Here is a 21276-nt window from a genome sequence, read left to right as displayed (position 1 = left end):
AGGTTTCCTGTCCATTAACGTAACAAGGCAGCTTCAGAGAAAGAGAGTTAGAGGACAGTAATGTGTGTGCAGTGTATATTACTCAGGATTACTCAAGAGAACCTGGCAGTACGATCCTCAAAAACAAAACAAAAACAAAAAGAAACAAAAACGGTAAACATTTAAACCCTTTCTTTCAAAAGAAGTAGAAGGTTTTATACCTGCCAGTATGATCACAAAACAAAGCAAAAAACAAAAACAAACAAAAACAAAAACAGTAAACATTTAATTTGAAAACTTTCTTTCAAAAGAAGTAGAAAGTTTGATACCTAGCAGTATGATCACAAAGCAAAGCAAAGCAAAACAAAGCAAAACAAAACAAAACAAAACAAAACAAAACAAAACAAAACAAAACAAAACAAAACAAAACAAAACAAAACAAAACAAAAACAGTAATCATTTCACTTTAAACCTTTCTTTCAAAAGAAGTAGAAAGTTTGATACCTAGCAGTATGATCACAAAGCAAAGCAAAGCAAAACAAAGCAAAACAAAACAAAACAAAACAAAACAAAACAAAACAAAACAAAACAAAACAAAACAAAACAAAACAAAACAAAACAAAACAAAAACAGTAATCATTTCACTTTAAACCTTTCTTTCAAAAGAAGTAGAAAGTTTAATACCTGGCAGTATGATCACAAAACACAAAAACAAACAAAAAAAAAAACTCTCTTTTATACTTCTGAAGCATTTATGCTATGCAAATTTAAGACGTTAATCACTGATAATCTGTTTCCCCATGCAGTTCTCAAACCTCATTCAAGGTTATGTATACTCAAACATGGCAAGTCAATGATGCCGTATGTCATTTTATTTTCATGTATCTTGCATTTGCATGGAAAAGTGCAGCATGAACATCTTGCCCAATGTCTCCTTTATTTGTCCAAAGGAAGGATTTGGAACAATATGATGAAATGTCAGAATTTTCATTTTGGAGGAACTGTCCCTTTAAATACATCTAGAGTGACTGTATACGGTCAAAAAAAGATTTGCAAATATTGTGCCTTTAGGGGCACAACAGCATTTTACAGGGGAAGTACCCTTAATGTAACTGAATATGTTACAAGTGTGCTACACAAGTCCCTTCCCTTTCAGGACCAGTGGTTTAGTCAAAAAGATAAACTCATAATAAGAGCCTTTTACACTACTGTTTATCTACATTTCTCTACTTTGCATAATGGCCATTAACACTTTCATGGGTTGTCCTCCTCATAGTTTTGGTTAGCAGGGTTAATCATTGATCTTATATGAAAGAACGCACTGTCGAGAACTCCTACAATACCACATACACCTTTTTCATCTCTTTTATGGTGAAAAAGAAAGAGGTGTTGGAGCCATGTGAACGTGTGAACCAGCCTTCTGTTCGGCCTCCTCTCTTGCTCACTCTCTCTGAGTTTTTAGACTCTGTGTGCACAGAATGAGGAAGTTCACCCTTGTGTTTGTGGCTGCTTCCTTTTTGCAGCTTTCGCCCCTCTAACAGGAAGAGAGAGAAGCAGCGAGCCTAGAGCCCGACAGAGCAGGAGCGACTATCAGTTGTAACAACGAAATGAAGCAGACCGTGAGACTCTAAAGCTGACCTCATGTTGATCTCCTCTTGAAAACTGCCGGGGCCAAAATAACCTGGGTGTCTCCAGACGGAGGAAGGGAGAAGTCTTTGGAAAGGATGTTTTCCCACCAGCCATGGTACCATGGCAATATCACTCGGTCCACAGCAGAGGACCTCCTCTCCAAAGCAGGCAAGGATGGGAGCTTCCTCCTGCGGGACAGCGAATCCATACAGGGAGCGTATGCCCTCTGTGTTCTGTGAGTATTGCTGCTGTACCTCTCAGGTGGAAGGGCACATATGTTGCCCCTAATATTAGATGAAACATGACCGTTTGAGTGCTTTGAGTTGGTCTGTGGTTTAAATGTGACATTTGCAGTGTGTTTGTCAATTAATTTGCATGAGGTGACATTTGAGTCTGTCATAAAATTAAAACATGCTCGGTTTTTGTGGCACTGGCCCTGCAACCTTATTACATATATATATATACATAAAGGTCTTTGAACATGTATATCATTCTTGGAATCATTTTACAAAACAGAGGCCTATTTGTTTGCAAACTCTCAGTTTCCCTGTTTCCTTGCAAATTGTTCAGTATGTGTGGTTCTGTTGAAGTGTGCTTTGTGAATGCAATGAAATATAAGTCCAGTATGATTCCTTGTTTCTTGAATTATTAACAAACAGTGTTGACTGAGACTCAAGGAAGTCGGTGAGGGGTTTCCCATTATTACTGCTTTCAGCAAAATGACCCTTTTCACTGTTTATGTGTGAATTGTGACATTTGACATGAAATTTGTTTTAATATGCATTATGTTTTTATTCTTCTCAATCTTTACTTTTTCAGGTACCAGAACTGTGTGTATACCTACAGAATATTACCAAATGAGGACAAAAAACTATCAGTCCAGGTAAGAAAATCCCACATTTAGAAATGACAGTGGTTACTGACCTCTGTTGAGAATATTTTGCATTGGTTTTTTTGGGTTGAAGCTTCCTGCAATGGCTCTGCTTTCATATTCGCACAGGCAGGTGTTGTGTGTGCTGGGGGACTATTTTGAGATGTGCACCGAGACACTTCTGCTTGTGACTTCAAGTATTCGAAAGTCACCAGAATGGTTTTTTCTTCTTTTTTTCTTTTTCTCTTTAGTAAAAGTAAAGCTTTTGGTAGACCCCAGAAGAATTTGAACACATTAATCAGCCATAAAATCTCATTCATTAGGTACAAAATATTAAACACTGGCATCTGCAAACATTTAGAGATTTCATTGGAACTAACTTTTCACATATTGTTCTGCTGAATTTCAGGTGAACCACAAGTTCGTCACATTATACAACAGGAACATGTTCAATGACCTCCATTTTGAACTATATATTGTTTATTAAGTTATTAAAAATATTGGTTAGTAATTCGGAAGCTTTTTCTGTAAATTGTTTTGCTCAAGAAAAGTGTTTGTTCTTTATTGTGCAATATTTGTATCCATTGTAATGAAATTCATGGATTTTTTGTTCACGCTAAATGCATTATTCATTTATTTTAATAATGTTAATCGGTCTACAACGCTGTTTATTTTCCGGTTGCACTAAAATGGTGGTCAAGTGAAAAAAAAACACACAAAAAAAAACAATAGAACCACGATGAGACAAAAAGTAGAGGCAAATATACTCAATCATCTGCTAATTACGTGTTGCGCTCATACTCTGCTGGTCACTTGACAAAACACTGTCCATTTTTATGACTAGTTGCACAGAACATCTGGCCTCCTACAAGCCATTTACTATCTTGTACTTGGTAATGAATGTGTGACCTTGTGACAGTTGGTTCTTCAGCTGCCAAAGACTCTCTGAGACCGTTGTGTGGGCGTCTTGTCTGTCAAGCTAGTATCTATTATGTCCTCTGCATTAAAGCAAGCATTGGTCTTCCAGCGTGACATTGCAGCTGCAAAAACCAATTGGTGGTTTTATTCGAGTTGTACAAAACTCTTATTCTCGTGACAAACAAAATAATGAAAGCAAATCGGGTGACCTTTGATTATAATTTGCATTGTTCTCTATTGGCGTTACATTTCAAAGTAGCCTGCACTCAAGGGACGGGGCTAAACCAAAAACAGTTGTACAATGCCCTTCAATGTCTCTCTACCACAGTTCTTCCTCTTTCAAGCCTGCGTTGCAGCACAGCCTCAGTTTTAAATTATCCATCAGCGTGGGTGTTAAGCAAGCCACAGGGTTCCTCTTGCACCCCGCCTTGAATGGAAAGTTTCAAAAATGTGTTCATGCCATTTAATTTAATTAGATTTGCAAAATTCAATTGAAATTCATAGTCTGTGCTGACCTTAAACCACCGAGAATTTGTTTTTTATGCAAAGATCACGCTTGTTTCCTATTGCCAGTCGGACATCTTGTGATTAGCCACGCTAAGATGCATGACGTGTTGAGATGATTTTGAGCGCAATGCTAAAAATGCTGCCATTTTCCTTCATTTTCTCCATAGCCAAAAGTATAAAGACTGTGTGAATTTGATCTAACATTAGAGGCATTTTGGTTGTTGACAGAGGACAAAGTACTATACAGTATGTGTGCTGAATTTTTCTGAATATCGTGTGCTTTTCCACATCATCAAGTTTTTTAAATAAATATTTGGTTAGAATTTGTTCTTACTTTGTATAGTATTGCACAAAACATTTGCTGAGCATCAAGACGTAAGTCAGACCAGGTGACTAAGAGCTTATACTCCAAAGTCCTTTGGAAAAAGTGGCTTATAAACCCTACTTGGCACCGACTGCAAAATTAATAAATGCAATGTACCGCTATTGATTTCGGACAAAGGAAGAACAACTAAGAGAGTCACTGGGATTATTGCTGGGAGTGCTGAACATGTTTATGCAAATAATGATTTTGTATATCGTAAAATGCCATGCATCTTGAACATTTGAACGCAGCCTTCAGAATTTTTCTTGTTAATCTGGGTACTTGGCTTTGTAGGCATCAGAGGGTGTGCCTATTCGGTTCTTCGCTCTGCTGCCAGACCTGGTGGAGGCATATTATAAAGAGAACATGGGTCTGGTCACACACCTTCAGTATGCTGTGCAGAAGGAGAAGGAGGAGGAGCCGGAGGAGGAACCAGGTAAGTCAATTACAATAAGCTTTGTCCATGGTTTCAGAAACACATTTATAGTTGCTGTTACCATGATAATGTACATACCTAGAGAGCAAAACCACTAAAAAATTCTTCTCTTTTGAAGTTTCTCAATTTATTTTTGTTACAAACTCTATCATTATATTATATTAGTAGATTGTAGTATTTTATTTTATTACAAAGAATATTATTAGCATAACAATTTCAGTGAAAAGTTTGGTTAAAGCAGTGGTTCCCAAACTGGGGGGCCTGGAGTTATAAAAAGGGGTGCACGGCCAGGCTAAAAGAAAGTGTACAGAAAGTGTACCTATCGAGGGTGCAAGACCCCACTGCAGAGTTATCCTGCTTATTATGGAGCTACTTGCCACATTGGTTACACTCTCAGAAAATAAAGTACATAATTGGGTACTATACGGTTATCCGGACCACACCTGACCACACGTGACCACAACCGCTCTTGGTTGGTCGTAACCCCAGTGACGGGTAGGTTTAGGGGCGGGGTTGGGGTAGGTCATCACATGTGGTCTGGATAACCGTATAGTACCCATAATTGTACCTTTAGGGGTACAATGGCTTGTCACTGGGGCTGTACCCTCAAGGGTACAATATTGTACCTTAACCTTTAAAAGAAACGGTACATACACCTTTTAATGCTTTTTGACCCTCAAAAGGTACATATATGTACCTTGAGGTCCAATAATAAGCCCTATGGGGTACGTTAGTGTAGATTGTACCTTGGGGGACAGAAATGGACTCCTACTGTACCCCTATTTCTGACCGTGTAAGTAAACGATTAAACAGAAAATATTATTTTGGCATATTTTATTACCTTAAAGTCCCCCTGTGATGAAAATCAAGCTTTAAATGTTGTTTACTGTATGTCTATGTGGTGCTTTTAATATGCTTTAAGACAAACCATGTGCAAATTCATAAGTCAACACCGTTGCTGAGTATTTTGTCCTTAAAACTGCAGTGAACCAAAGACAGTCTCAAAAACACGGTTTGAAATCGCTGGTGTTTCTGACACCACAAACTACCTTGTAACCAATCACGTCAACGAGTGTATCTCTGAGCTGGTGTGAGTGAGTGAGTGGGGCTGGGCTACTTTGCATATTCATATAACTGCGTATACGAAATTAGGCAAAGGTGTAGAGTTATTCAAGCTATTTTAAGGCATGATGATTTTTTTTTTCAAGGAAAAAACCTTTCAATATTTAATTTTGATGATCAAAGATGAGTGTTAGAGAGAGTTAGTGGTCGTGGTTGCTGTTGGGGAATAACAGACCACTAGATGGCACGTCGCGATTGAAGAGTCAGGATTGAGTTTTGCAACGAGATGTGTAAAAATATGAGTCTGCATCGTTCCTCATAAGCATGGACAAGTTTGTGAAAGGATTGCCAGTGCCAGGTAAACACAAAGCAGAATCTACTTCAAACGTCAAAGCAACATGAAGCTAATAGAACCCATTATAATCAGTGATGCTGTCTGTGACGCGACATGGCAGAAAAGTTTGGGAACCACTGGATTAAAGAACGAAATCATTTATCTTTTTTCTTTTCTTTTTCTTGTTTTCTCTCTATTATTTTAATGTGGTCTCAGACTTTTTGACCCCACTGTAATTTTGGGAACGATGTGACAGTTATAAAATGTTAGCTTTGAAGTTAATGGTTACATTAACTTCAATGAAACTGTTTGGTCAAATCTCCATTTCCACAGAACAATTTAGTTTGCCGCCTCAGTTGCCACCCAGGAATATCTCAGGTAATGAAAGTAAAGATTGCCACAGTGATTCGTCCAGAGGAACCGATAGGGGAACAGAGCTTGCCCGTCCCTCCATCTCGGACACCTATCTCCAGCGTTTGCAGCAAATCGACATATCAAAGTACAATTTATTTAGTACAATTTAATACAATGCTAGATGAATCTGTCTTACCTTAATAAGAACAATTTCTTGTTAAATACATTATGATTTAATTCTATCTGATGCAAGATTACTTAAACTGTGTCAGTTCAGAGTGATTGTACTGAGTAGCCTTGTTCTGTTAATGTGCTAATGATTCTTATGTTCAATATCCAGTCTATCAGAGGACCACCAGAAGTCAATTCAGGAGTATTTCCGCACATCTGTGTGTCTGGATGCAGAACAGGTTCAGAATGGGAACCCGACTCTTCCCCACTTAAAAAAGCTCACACAGAGTATCTGCAAAAACCTAAACAGGTACAAATTGTTCTGAAAAATGTGTGAATTCTGAAACCTGACTATTTTGGTATTGACACTTTATTTATCGTGCATTTTATTAACATTAATTGACATTCCTACTTGCTCGTAGTGAAATTGCTCGCACACTTCCGAGTCTTGAGGCACTGCAGAAAGTTTTGGATCCACCGCTGTCTCCTGGAGCTGGGAGACTAAGGAGTCAGGTCAGTAAGCATGAATCAAACCAGGAAGTGTTCAATTTCATGCACAAAATGTACAAAGACATAGCTTGTAACAACAGTACTCTTTGTAACTGACTTTGTACTGCTTTATATGATTTAGGGATTTAAGTAGTTTTTATTTGTAGCAGATATTAGAATATTACAATCAATCTTGGGACACATTGCGCAATAAACCACTGTCACAGACGTTAGGACCAAAAAATGTGTTGAAACACTTGCTGTTTCCCCTATACAGACAAGTAAAGAAATGAGAAACGACAATAATATGTACAAAAAAGTGGTATGTTGAGGGTTTTTTTCCCACATTTTTTTAAATTTTTTTTTACTCTTTTCCAGCTTTCTGGAGATGCAAATCAGTCTGTGGCTTTCAGACTGGAGCAACTGACTAAGCTTATATATTCACTAGAAGACAAGGTAACACTGTTCTTTATTTATGGATGACTGCAAACATAGAAATGAAAATCTTATTGGGAAGTTGGGAACTTTAATTCAGGGATAATGTACATCCAGCCTATTGTTATCTCAGAATAAACCCCAACAGGGTGATCAGGACCCCGACGCAAAGTGCTTATTATTAGCACGGCTACTTGCCACATAGTAATATAATACTTGCCACAAGTAAATAATTAGACATGAAATATTGATCTGAGTTGAAATAATTTATATGGTCTTTAAACGCAAAGAATCCCCGGAGAGAGCAGTTGCTAGCATGGCAAGTTCGAACTAGATGGATATTTTTAAAGATATGATACAGTCATACCACTAATTACACGGCATTTCACCACATAAATAATTAAGGGTTAAGAGATATTGATCTGAGATGAAACTGTTAAAGATTAAAAGCTTTTGAGATTTTAGATTAAAACCGTACCTGTTTTTTATTTTATAATCCAACAGTGTACAAAACAATAGTTGCAAAATGGCAGCAGCTGCATTTGTATGAAACAAGAGAGAGCGAGTCCACGATACTGTATGACATAATTAAATAACTGTACAAAAAATATTGATTTGACTGACAAACACATAACTTCCACAAAGAAAAAACGTTCCTAGCAAGCGTGTAGCGCTGCTGACTTCAGTAACCTGGATGAGGCTGTGTTATCTGTTTTCAGCGGTAGTTATCGGGGAATAACATACCGCTGGATGGCGCGATTGACCAATGAGAATCAAGCATTCCACAGAGCCGTGTGATAATGTAGACTAACATACCCTCTTATTTACAGACCAAGAATGCTGTGTTTGAATTTGTCGGATATGATGGAGGGCACAGAAAGTCACTTATTCCTCCTGTGATGTTTGAAGTAAGAAATTCAGTTCAACAATAAATATACCATTTTTGGTAACACTTAACATTAGTTAGCACTAAATGGTAACACTACATTAGTTAACGAACAATACTACAGCATTTATTAATCTTAGTTTATAATAACCTCAACAATTATTAAAAAAATGTTTTATTAACTAACATTAACAAAGGTTAATAAATGCTGTAAAAACAGCTTGTTTATTGTTGTGTTAGTTAATGCAGTAACTAATGTTAACAAATCAGACCTTATTGTAAAGTGTTACCTATTTTTTTTTTTAAAATAAGGGCAATTTTTAAACAAGGGCAATTTTTAAACAATTGCTTAGTTGATTAGTACATAAATATTTAAATAAATATAAATACTGTATATAAATTCATGTTGTTTGATTACTGTATCCGAAGTGAAAGTCATAACCTGTAACCTTCTTCCTGCTTGTAATGATGTCATAATAATGAAAGCATGGAGGTTTTCATTGCGACTGCTTTGCACTCCAAAACCACATGCAAATTAGTGCTATGTGGCGATAGGCGATGATATTTGCCTCTGCACACAGCCATCATAGATAACCTTTATAACTATTTTTGTCACATCAGAAATGCTGAACTTAATTTTACTTGTCCTTTTCTGTGTTAACAGGTAAAATGCGACTCCCTCGGTATTTCAAACAAAATGTACCTCAAAGTAGATGTGGAAGGCGGGAAGGTTTACTTCAAGAAGTCCAAAGATGGACCTGAGGATAAATATTTTGTGCACAATAAAAGTATGCTGAACCATTTCATCACTTACATAACCATATACATTTGAATGTGATTACGATTTTCCAATATTGACAATTCCGCAGGCCTTCACTGCAAAAATAAATCTTGATAGGATTATCAGGACCCAAACGCAAAGCAGTCTTCATCCTAAAGGGTTGCGATAATGTGTATTATCTTGTTTACTTTAACTTATTTTCTTATGTAAATCAAACACTGGGTTCAAGAGACATCGGTTGCCAGTCACAATAGTCAAATATACAGTTCAGTGGTGGTCATTATACTAAATATTTGACCTCTAAATTCTGCGATCAGAATCTAGTATTCCCGAGAGCCATGTTACCAAAATGTGTGAAATTACCTATTAACTAGGAAATAATGGCAACATGCTAAATTCTTAATTTTCAGTCTTGCAGTTGGTGAAGTCTCAGAAGATGCATAACAGACTAGCATTGGTGGTCGAGACAGAGAAGGAAAAAACTCAGCGCAAAGACTATGTCTTTGATGACACAAAGGTAAAAATGCCACTGTCACAGTAGCGAGGACTTTTTTTTATATGGACGTTTTTTAGGCAGTCACATAAATGAACAATAATATACAGTTTGCATATTTTTGTGTGTGTTTTTAATGTGCTCCTGTGTGTAAATGAGTATCTCAAAACACATTTTCAGAAAAGAGAAGGCTTCTGCCAGCTTCTACAGCAGATGAAGAACAAGCACTCAGGAAAACCTGAGCCGGATATGATCACCATCTTTGTTGGCACCTGGAACATGGGTAAGATGCATTTAGCCTATTAACATATACACTCTAAAAACTGCTGGGTTAAAAAATAACCCAACCTTAACCACACCGCTGGGTCACTATTGGACAGAACACGCGCTGGGTTGGTTTAACCCAAGTGCTGGGTTTTACCATTTAACCCATATTTCTGGGTCATTCATTTGACCCAACCAGTGGGTGAAATTAACCCTCTTGCTGGGTTAAATCTTACTCATGTGCTGGGTTATTTCTTGTCTCATTGCCTTAATAAAATTAGAAACAAATATTTTTTATATTATGAATTAAATAATTATTATCTCTGTAATACAATAAACCAGAGAGGCCACTGTATGATTTCAATCTCATTTTTTATTTTATTTTATTTTATACATTTCTTTAATACTTTTCTTTATCAAATACAAATGTTAATCAATGTCAAAGGTCTGACAAAAAGGCCCACCTCATTTCATCCCTGAGGCAAGGAATGTGCAGCAATTCACCAGTCATCTCATTTTGTAAATATTCAACCATGTTGGTCCTCACCTGTTGATTACACAAGTCAAGTCATCTTTATTTATATAGCGCTTTTTACAATACAGACTGTATCAAAGCAGCTTCACAGTGATACTGTAACATGAATATAATACAACAAAGTTTGTTTCTAGAAGAAAATTGCGTCATCGTCCACCTTAAGGCAAATCAATAATATTGTTGAATATTAAATGTCCCCAACTAAGCAAGGCAACAGTGGCAAAGAACCAAAACTCCATCAGTGACAGAACGGAGAAAGAAAAACCTTGGGAAGAAGGCTCAGTCGTTCAGTTCTCCTCTGGCCATCGAGCGAACAGTGTATGATTATGATCCAGGCAGCATTACAGATCAGAGGTCAGATAGAATAAGAACATTCAGAATATTTATTCAGTTCCATCTGGTTGGAAGTTGGAGTCATCACACCGGTATGGAGACGAGTTTGTTGAGGATCAGTCGTGTCGATGAGGCCTTCACAGGGCGGATGAGGCTGGCACTTCAGGGATGCGTCATGGATGGGTCCAGGCGCAGGTCCACCTTCTGATCTGGATACGGCCTGGATCCGGCTGACTTCAGTAAACTTTAGAATGAACAGAAAGACAAACATTAGCATACATGCCATTCTTCTTATTAAATAATGAGTACATCAGGTGTTATAGGAAAGTGTCCCCGGTTCCGGCTGACCTATGCAGCCTAATAATCATTTAACTGATTTGAATAATAGAAATGTATAATGTTCTATATGAATGCCAGGTAAAAGAGATGCGTTTTAGTTTAGATTTAAACTGACAGAGTGTGTCTGCTTCCCGGGACAATCACTTAGAGAGTGTTGCAATAAAACTGCTTTTTTTTGTGGAAGTATCAATTTATTATTGAATATGCAATTATTATTGCAAACATTACCAAATGACCAAATGTGAAAACTGAATTATAGTAATAAAAGAGTAATTTGGACAAATATTTTTTAACATTAAGGCATTAAAATAAAACATTATTTTATTAAAAGTAAAATATTACTGTAATGTTGATAGTGTCTTTAACATTAAAACTCACAAACCCACAAAGCTGCTCGTTAATCTCCTGACTGGCAGCGCTGATGATCGCCTCGTTTAGATGTTAACTTAACGTTACACACAATAAAATGAAAGATGACATGCATGGTGGTAGGGTAGGCTATCATGTAAGTTTACATTTTTTAAGTTTTAAATATTGAAGATCATTCGTTCAACTAAATGGGTATACTTTTCTTCTCAAAACTGGCGCCTGTCCATTTATTTCTCATTTCCTCAGTCGATGTTTATAAAGATTGCAAGTCATACATTTACTAAAAAAAAGGGCTAACGTTATATCAAGCTCTTGAAAGCCTTTTTTTTTGGCAGAAACGATGGTTCGAGACATTACAGAAGACACACGCAGACTGTGCTGGAACTTACCTCAGTCACTTCTTCAGACGAGTATTTCTAAAACTACGCCAGCAGACTTTTCACTCACAAATCACTAGCTAGCCTAACGTAGCCTACATTAAAGATTCATTTCCCGCTGATTTTACGTGCGAGCCCTGTGAGGGAAACTGCGCGTATGGATTTCATACAAAACACTTTTCTTACTTTTAAATACGCAACGTCCACAATGAATAGGCCTACGATAATTACATGATGAATTTAGAATTTACATTTTCAAAAAGGCTGCTGATATAGCTGGTTTAATTTAAACTAAGGATATAACGATGCAGCCTTTTGTAAAAAAAAAAAATTAACCGGCTAGCTGTGGCTGATTAATGTTTCACAGAATAAATACGTTACCCCTCACACTTCCATATCAAAGACTGTAGCCTATGTTGAACAGTGAAATTAGCTTGCTGCTACCACCACAACTTATTAAAAATATAGGTAAACATTCATATTAACTTACCATAAAACACTGCCTGCTCCGAGTGGCGTGCTCCTCGAGTCAGAAGTGAAGAATCCAGAAAGTTCCGCAAGAATGAAAAAAGTAACCAGTTGCTGGGTCAAAATAACCCAACCAGCGGTTTATTTGTGAATGACCCCCTTACAACTCATTTGACCCAGCATGAGCAACCCAATAATGTGTTTACAGTACCCCAAACAACCCAACTTTTTGACCCAGCACAATCAACCCAACAATTTGTTTACAGAAACAACCCAGCATTTTTTTGAGTGTAGTATACATTTCAGTTTATTTAGTCCAAAAAAGCTTCTCAAGGTCTCCTCAATTCAGATATTTTTGGAGCTGAAGCACAAATAGTGTGATCTAAGTGCTGTACACGTTTTTTTATAATCTCACTTTAGCATATTTAAATTTATTACATAAATAATATACTAATATAATACTAAAGAAGATACTTAAGTGCGAACTGAATGTAATGTTTTCAAACACTTAATGGCATGCCATTTACAGTTAAATGAAATTGTATAATGGTTAGAATTTTTATGAATTGCAATTAGTTAAGTGTTTTCTTTACCCACTTTCAAGGACTTCAGAGTGTTTTTATATGTAATTTCATAATTACTTCTATTGTCTCTGAAATATGGTTAAAGTGAACTGACAAATGTACCGATACACATTTATGGTAAAGTAAAATATATTTAAATGTCATTTGATGTCATTTTTTATGTCATATCATGTATATAATTACACCTTTGTAATAATGAACTTGCAATTTAGTACATTTAAAATATATTAACTTTAAATGTAATATCAAAAGTAATGTCAAGACATCAAATTAAGTACTTCAAAGCATTATTAAAACAAAATGATTTAAAATGTACTTTAAAGTAAAACCTTTAATTTGACATTAGCTACACAGTCTTGAATGTGTGCTCTCTTTAAGTGCGCATAAGTGGTTATTAATTTCACTAATATTATATTATAACTGTAAGTACAGTTTTTTGGTATAAGAGATTAAATGTGCACTAACTAGAGATGAAGTGAACTTGTGCTGTCCATTCAGGAAATGCGAATCCACCACAAAACATCACTTCCTGGTTGCAGTCAAAGGGTCAGGGAAAAACCCACGATGACACAGCCAATCAAATCCCACATGATATCTATGTAATTGGGACACAGGAGGACCCACTGGGAGAGAAGGATTGGATAGAAACCGTTAGGGGAGCCCTTAGGGATATAACCAACATTAGCTTCAAACAAGTAAGTGATTCGGGTGCCTTATGTGGTTTGCCTATAACATCAGCTCATTGTTTATTCTAAATAGTTTATTCATATCTATGTTATGACTACTCCTGACAATGAATGTGTTAAATGGCCTAGCATATAAGCTAAATAATGACAGCTATGTGTTTTTTAACAGATAGCCACTCAGACACTGTGGAGTATACGGATTGTGGTTCTAGCCAAGCCGGAACATGAGAACCGCTTCTCTCACGTCTTCTCTGATAGTGTTAAGACTGGCATAGCTAATGCTCTGGGTTTGTTAATAGCCTTTTCCCCGAAACATTTAATAGGAAGTGCAAAGCAAGCTTTGTATTCTACTTCATTGTATGTAAAAAAGCTAATTATGTGTGTATGTGTGTTTAAAGGGAATAAAGGAGCAGTGGGGGTGTCTTTTATGTTTAATAGAACCTCCTTTGGGTTTGTCAACAGTCACCTGACCTCGGGAAGTGAAAAGAAACTGAGGTAAGCCACAACCCAAAAACCTGCCAGTGTGACAAATGAGACATTGACATAAAATACACATGAATAATAATAATAATAATAATAAGTAATACAAGTAACTTGATTACTGTACCTTTTCTAGGCGAAACCAGAACTACATCAGTATTCTGCGTTTTCTGAATCTGGGAGATAAGAAACTTAATCCTTTTGACATCACACATCGCTTCACACACCTCTTCTGGCTGGGGGATCTGAATTATAGGGTTGACCTACCATCACAGGTAGGTTCAAGTGAATGTTCATCAGCAAACATGCTTTTTCCAGTAAATGCATCTAAAGGATGACAATTCTTTCATTTGGAAACTTTATATCAAAGAGGGAATTTATACCTAGATTGTACAGTTTTGCAACTGGGGTGAAATAAAGCTGTTTGAATTCCATAAAGATTTTGTAATTATTGTTTCTAAGTATACTCTATTGTTAACTATATTGAATTGTATACTCTATTGTTTATCTGATAATAGTAATAAAACACTGTAGAGGTAATTTTTTAACATATTTGATTCGAAATTAATTTGAATTGTATTTAACAGATGTCTACAAATGAAGTTTTTTAAAAAAATTTATAGTTACTATGCATGTATATTTCATGAGTTCAAATGAAGTGAGAGAATTCTTTTGTCACACCGCAGAACCGTTTAAAATGATCTATTGAAGACATTTTTATGTATTTTAAACACTCTTCATGTTGATAAAAAAGGTGTCTACGGACAAATTATGCATCAGTTACCCACATTATGATACTTTGAGGCATGAAGTGCCTTTGTGGTTTAGAGAGCTTTCATGTATATGAACAGGCAGTTCCTCTATTAAGAAAAGAGCTGCCACGTACTGCAGCTCCTGACATCAACTGACAGGAAAAGACAGAAGCTTTGCATAGTTGTTTGCTCTTTGCAGGAAGCTGAGAACATTGTGATGAAGATCAAACAGCAGCAGTATCAGGAACTGCTGGCCAAAGATCAGCTGAGCATAGAGAGGGAAGAGAAAAAGGTCTTCTTAGAATACGGTGAGAAGCCACCTTTCTTTCATTGACCTAAACTCACTGTCTAAACACAGCATCGGTTCTAACCACAACATATACGCTTTTGTGCGCATAGAATAGGAACATGTAGAATGATAAAAATATTGTTATCATTTTTTAGGTTATTTGTCTAATCTAGCTTTTTTTATTTTGAAACTATTATTTGTGATGTTGCACTTGTGCATAATTTACCTATTATTTTGATCACCAATATAATTTTGACTTACTGATTACTCAACTACAAAGTTACTCAACGTTCATCCCTGCTCCAAACAGATAGTCGTAGCCAAAACACCCTTTAGTTGAGACAATATTGCTACAAAAAGACCTCAAACAAATAGAGAAATGTTGAAATTACCACACTGTTTACACTTCCACTTGTGAATGGCTCACTTATAGTTTCTCTACACAGATGGGATGGGATATGAGAGTATTTTAAGTATTTTATTATCAACAAAACAAAACAAAAACTCACACGCCTCAACTTTGAATCAGTTAGAGATTTGAGGTTTACTAACTTTAATCCAAAACAGATTTTCTTTTGATAGTTTGTATTATCATTTTTGCATATCCAGTGGGGTTTAGCCTAACATCAAACTACTATATAAGGTACTATACACTAAATTTAGAAGAAATACATACACTACTGTTCAAATGTTTGGGGTTGATAAGATAAAAAAAAAAGAAGTTTTTAATAAAAGTCTCTCATGCTCAAAGGCTGCATTTATTTAAAAAATAATAATAATTGAAATATGTTTACAATGAATTTTTTTTTTTATTATTATATTATCTCTAAAAAATATTATTTATCCCTGTGATGGCAAAACTGAATTTTCAGCATCATTACTCCAGTCTTCAGTGACACATGATCACAAATCATTCTAATACGCTGATTTGATGCTTAAGAAATGTTTCTTATTATTATCAATGTTAAAAATAGTTGTGCTGCTTAATATTTTTTAGTGGAAACCATGATACATTATTTTCAGGATTCTTTAATGAATAGTTTTAAAATTTAATGCATACTTACTCAATAAAAGTATTATTTTTCCCCCAAACTTTTTCACCGTAGTATACATATATATGTCAGCAAGGTATGTTATGCCAAATTTCTTGAGTAATTGAAGCGTGCTTAATATCATATTCCATTCCATTCATATGTTTTACTTTACAGTGGAGGAGGAGATTACATTTGCCCCCACGTATCGTTTTGAGAGAGACACACGAGAGAGATATGCCTACACTAAAGCCAAAGCCACTGGGGTATAGCGTGAAAGCCACCATACATCTGAACAACCTTCCCCATGCAGCAGATATATTATAAAATTGAATTTAATGATGGAAAATCCTCTTTTCATAAATATTTTATCTCACAAACAGACAAAATACAACTTGCCTTCATGGTGTGATCGTGTGCTTCGCAAGTCCTACCCTATGGTGCATGTGGTTTGCAACTCATATGGTTAGTTCATTATATTTAAAATGGAGGTCGTATAATGCGGCTGAAAGACATCACTACATTAACCAATATTTCTCTCTGATTTTTTTAGGATGCACCAATGATATCATGACAAGTGACCATTCCCCTGTATTTGCCACATTTGATGTTGGTGTGACTTCTCAGTTTGTCTCAAAAAATGGTATGATGTTGTAAATATTTCACTATGGCAACATCCCCATTTTAATAGAGAAACTTTGCATCCCGGCCAGCTGTCTTGTGCGTTGTGCTAATGCACTATTTATGAACTCATTTGCTCTTTACAGATCTGTCAACGGATGCTCAGGGTGCTATAAAGATCATGAACTGTGTGGCTAAACTTTTGACTAAATCCAAGACCAAGTTCTTCATTGAGTATCACTCAAGCTGCTTGGAGAGTGAGGAGCCATAGCCTTTTTACTTTCTCTTATGTCTTAAATGATCACAAATCATTTGAATCCCACACCTTTTTCTTTGTAAGATCACATAAGCTACTGCAAAAAGAGAAAAGTGAAGTTAAATACTTCCTATTCATTTTCTAGAGTTTGTGAAGAGTCCTGAAGGAGAAAACCAAGAGAACACAGAGGGCTCAATAAAAGTACGATTTGGGGGACAAGTTGAGGTAAAAACTCTATTGATAAAACGTTTTAAAAAAAACATTATACATTGAAAGCTCAGCCATCACGCATTACCTTATCTTTGTGAAATCACTTTGCAGCTCACGCCCATCATTGCAGACCCAGAATACCTCCTTGATCAGCACATCCTCATCTGCGTTAAATCTACAGATTGTGATGAGTCATATGGTAAGGGTTACCTAAAATGTGTGAAAGTTTACTAGTACTCACATGCTCGGAATTTTAGCTGGCTTGGTAACTTGCAAGCACATCGTTTTCTGATTTCATTTTTAAAGTTCATAGTTTATTAAGAAAACTATGTTTAACATGCACCACGGCTATTGGAATATTCCTGTAAACATGAAATCAGAATATTCCAAATAAACGGAATAAATGTTGTATGTTAATAAGATAGTTCAGTCATGGTGAATATTCCGAATAAGGTGTTTACGTGACTCAAAATTCGGATGAACATGATGGCATATGATTTCTAAAAACTGGAATATTGACTTTATCTGGTTATAGCATGTGTGCACGTGATGCTTACATAATCAGAATAAGACCATATTCTGATTAGTATTGGAATAGTCGTATGCATTCAAACACAATAACGCTGCGCTCTGTCTGTAGGCGAGGGCTGTGTTGCTCTGCGTTCTGCTGAAAGCTCTTACACTGAGTTCTCTATCGAACTCACTCATCATGGAGAGCACACAGGCCATCTAACAGGTGGCATTCAACTCCCTAAATCTGAAGGAAAACAGGCAGAGAAGCTGTATGGTGAGTGCACAATGTGTTTCTGTACAGCAATGCCTGACACAACCGGTCCACGATCGTGATGTAATGCTTTCCTTCCTGAGTATCGAGGCTATGTTCCTTTCCTTAAGATTATTTTTCTTTATTCCAGATTTCATTAAAGTCGGAGATGACCCAGGAGCTGGTAAAGGGAAATCAGGAGATAGTACCAAAATGTAAAATATTCGCATCTTCCCTCTTTGCCATTTACATGTATTTATTTAGCAGATGCTTATATACAAAGTGTTATGTTATTATTGAATTACTTTTTTTTTTTAAATGACGTTATATTTTCTTAATCACAATTCTTTACAAAAATTAGATTCGGTTATTTTTTGTACAAATATATAACTTTGACATTCTTTGACAGGTCTTCTTCAGTCCTCGCCTCTGATATAAGTAACCCCAGTTATATGGGTGTAGGCTACAAGAGCAATAACCTGGCAGACAGGGGCGCCAGCAACATTATGTCCCCTAGAACAGGGCCATCCTCTGGACATTCATCAAAGGACATGACGCATGGCAATCTCTCCCCAAAAAAGTCTAGTTATGACCATGCTACATCCAGCCCAACTACAAAGGCATCAACCCCTATGTAAGTATATTTTGACATTAGGTAACATTTTAGTTTAGGGTCCAATTCTCACTTTTAACTAGTTGCTTATTAGCATGCATGTTCGTTGGCTGTTTATTAGTACATTTTAATGCCTTATTCTACATGACCATATCTACATCCCTTAATTCCACCCAATACCTAAACTTAATAACTACCTCACAACTATTAATAAGGTGTAATTGGACTTTATTGAGGCAAAAGTTGTAGTTCATAGTTGATATTGAGAATTGGACCCTAAATTAAAGTGTGACCTCACATTTTTATCTCCTTTATCTCATCAATATATCTGTCATGTCATCTGACAAAGGTCTTTGATTTAGTCAAAGGTTATCTGGCAAATTCGAGTTTTTAATTTATCAGTCAGTTGATGTTGGATACTTGTGCATGATTCATTTCCCCTTCTTTACATTTAGACCATTTTTGCTGTCATGTAACATAATAATTATTAGTTTAAAAACATCTCAGAATGAATCAGTTTTTCATATTGTATATTATGGTATGTTGTGATGCCTAAATTCACTTTTAGCATTTAAACAATGATAACAGGTTTAGGTTTTAGTGTACAATTTTAACATCTGCCAATTATTGGTTTGTCAGCCATCATAATTTTTTTTTTTATTATGGTGCGTTCCTAATTTTTTTTGTGACATTTGTTTGGAATTTAAAATATTATTTTTGATTACCAAAACAAAAAACTGTGTACAAACGAAATACTTCTCAACCTGACAGGTTGCATCTCTTAAAGTGATTCCAGATTAATATACTAAATAAAATTTTGCATATTTGTTTTTGGCTACAGATCTGAGGATGGACAACCTCCAGAGATGTTTGACAATCCCCTTTATGGCTCAATGAGTGGATCACGAGGGGGGAAAGACCATCTCTCTCCTCCAGATCCTCACTTCTCCTTCCCCAAAACAGACCTTGACGCTGACCGTCAGGCCCCTGTTCCGACCCCTCGCTATCGCTCCTTCACCTGTTCAGAAACCAAACCTCACACATCCTCAGCCACAAACACCATGAGCAGCGGTCTACAATCCCAGATCATCACCAAGAAGCCTGTGGTGCCTTCTCGCTCTGAAGGTGGCATGACTGGGCCCAACAGACCTCCGGTTCCTGTGAAGTCTCGCTCTGGTCAGCCACAAGAGCTTCAACCAAAGCCTAGAGACTACAGAGACAGCTCAGAGCTCCCATCCAAGATTCGACCACAAACCAGACCAGGTCAACCCAAAGATGGTATGATAACTATATGCTCCACATTCCTTCCTTGCGGAAGACTGTAGATCAGGGCTCTCTATCTCATCCTTCATCCTTCAAGCGCAATTTAAGGGGTGCATGTAGACAGCTCCAGCGATTATAATGGGATCTAACCCAACCCATTAGGCTAAAAAATAATCATGAGAACATTATTTATGATGGTTTTTGAAAGAACTCTCTTATATGCCTACCAAGGCTGCATTTATTTGATCAAAAATACAGTACAAACCAGAGGCGTTTCTAGCCTTTCATCAGTACTGGGGCACGTGACACCATCATCAAAAAAAAGTGTCCATATTTTGATACTTTTTTAAATACTGTTTTTGATATAAATGGATATGAATTTTGTCTTTACCTAAAGTGTAGAGTTGTTGACACGCAATTATTGTTGACAAGCGATAGAAGGCCAACCCTTGAAAAGGGGTCTAGCGATGCCCATGGTACAAGCGGTAATATTATGAAATATTATTACAATTTTAAATAACTTTTTTCTATTTGAGTATATCTTAAAATTTTGCTGAATGCTGAATTTTCAGCATCATTACTCCAGTCTTCAGTGGCACATGATCCTTCAGAAATCATTCTAATATGTAGATTTGATGCTCAGGAAACATTTCTTATTATTATCAATGTTGAAAACAGCTGTGCTGCTTAATATTTTTGTTTAATAATATTAACAATATTTTTGTGTAATAATATTAATATTACTGTTTTTACTGTATTTTTGATCAAATATATCCAGCTTTAGTAGAGACTTATTTCAAAAACATAAAAAAATATGAATTATTCTAAACTTTTGGCTGGTAGTGTAACTAATAAAAAGCTTAGATTAAGAATGAGATATTTGATATTGTAATATATTTAATTGTTCAACATTTATTTAATTCATTTTCCCTTCTTTTTCCATTTGCAACATCTGTCCTCAGTGCACCATGAGTCGTCGCAACCTCTGAAGATGGGACGGCCTTTAAAATGATTTTCTATTGGCATGCCATGGCAATAGACCTTTCAGCGCTGGTGTGATATCTCATACTTTAGACTCTGTACTGGACAAAAGCCATAAGCTTCTTATTCTCTGAGTACTCAAATTAATAAGTGCATAAACAATAAAAGGAACTTGGATAATGATTTAAAAATGATTATGAATGTTTAACAGTTTGAATGTTACTGCATATAGTCATAAATAGAGCAATCTTTCCATCAACCTGTGTTTCAACATTTCATATTGCTTAAAATATTTTATTAAAAGGAGAAAGTTGTAATCTTCTAATAAAACCAAGTGTTGTACAGTTATTGGC

General features: G+C 36.1%; 1 protein-coding gene across 3 annotated transcripts; it reads left to right on the top strand.

Moving 5' to 3' along the window:
• Nucleotides 1-1346: 1346 nt before the first annotated feature.
• inpp5d (inositol polyphosphate-5-phosphatase D) lies at nt 1347-21270 on the top strand. Of its 3 annotated transcripts, XM_079883168.1 has the most exons (27): nt 1347-1843; nt 2428-2491; nt 4563-4704; nt 6434-6599; nt 6795-6935; nt 7048-7138; nt 7493-7570; nt 8380-8457; nt 9100-9223; nt 9627-9733; nt 9890-9992; nt 13477-13673; nt 13834-13951; nt 14063-14159; nt 14281-14419; nt 15096-15204; nt 16394-16482; nt 16600-16681; nt 16770-16859; nt 16984-17094; nt 17239-17318; nt 17415-17502; nt 17944-18090; nt 18218-18281; nt 18476-18700; nt 19521-19957; nt 20905-21270. In XM_079883168.1, exons 1-27 carry the CDS (start codon nt 1704-1706, stop codon nt 20952-20954), a joined length of 3357 nt encoding a protein of 1118 aa, XP_079739294.1. In that variant the 5' UTR covers nt 1347-1703; the 3' UTR covers nt 20955-21270. The 3 variants fall into 3 exon arrangements, with proteins under 3 accessions (XP_079739294.1, XP_079739295.1, XP_079739296.1); XM_079883169.1 differs by lacking the exons at nt 16394-16482; nt 16600-16681 and having other exon boundaries at nt 1348-1843; XM_079883170.1 differs by lacking the exons at nt 1347-1843; nt 2428-2491; nt 4563-4704 and adding an exon at nt 6002-6124.
• The last annotated feature ends 6 nt before the right edge of the window (nt 21271-21276 follow it).

Source organism: Squalius cephalus (assembly GCF_949319135.1).
Source record: "Squalius cephalus genome assembly, chromosome: 10".
In the NCBI taxonomy this organism is placed as follows: Eukaryota; Metazoa; Chordata; class Actinopteri; order Cypriniformes; family Leuciscidae; genus Squalius; species Squalius cephalus.
Note: the sequence above shows the minus strand (reverse complement) of the source record. Positions and strands in the feature narration are given on the sequence as shown.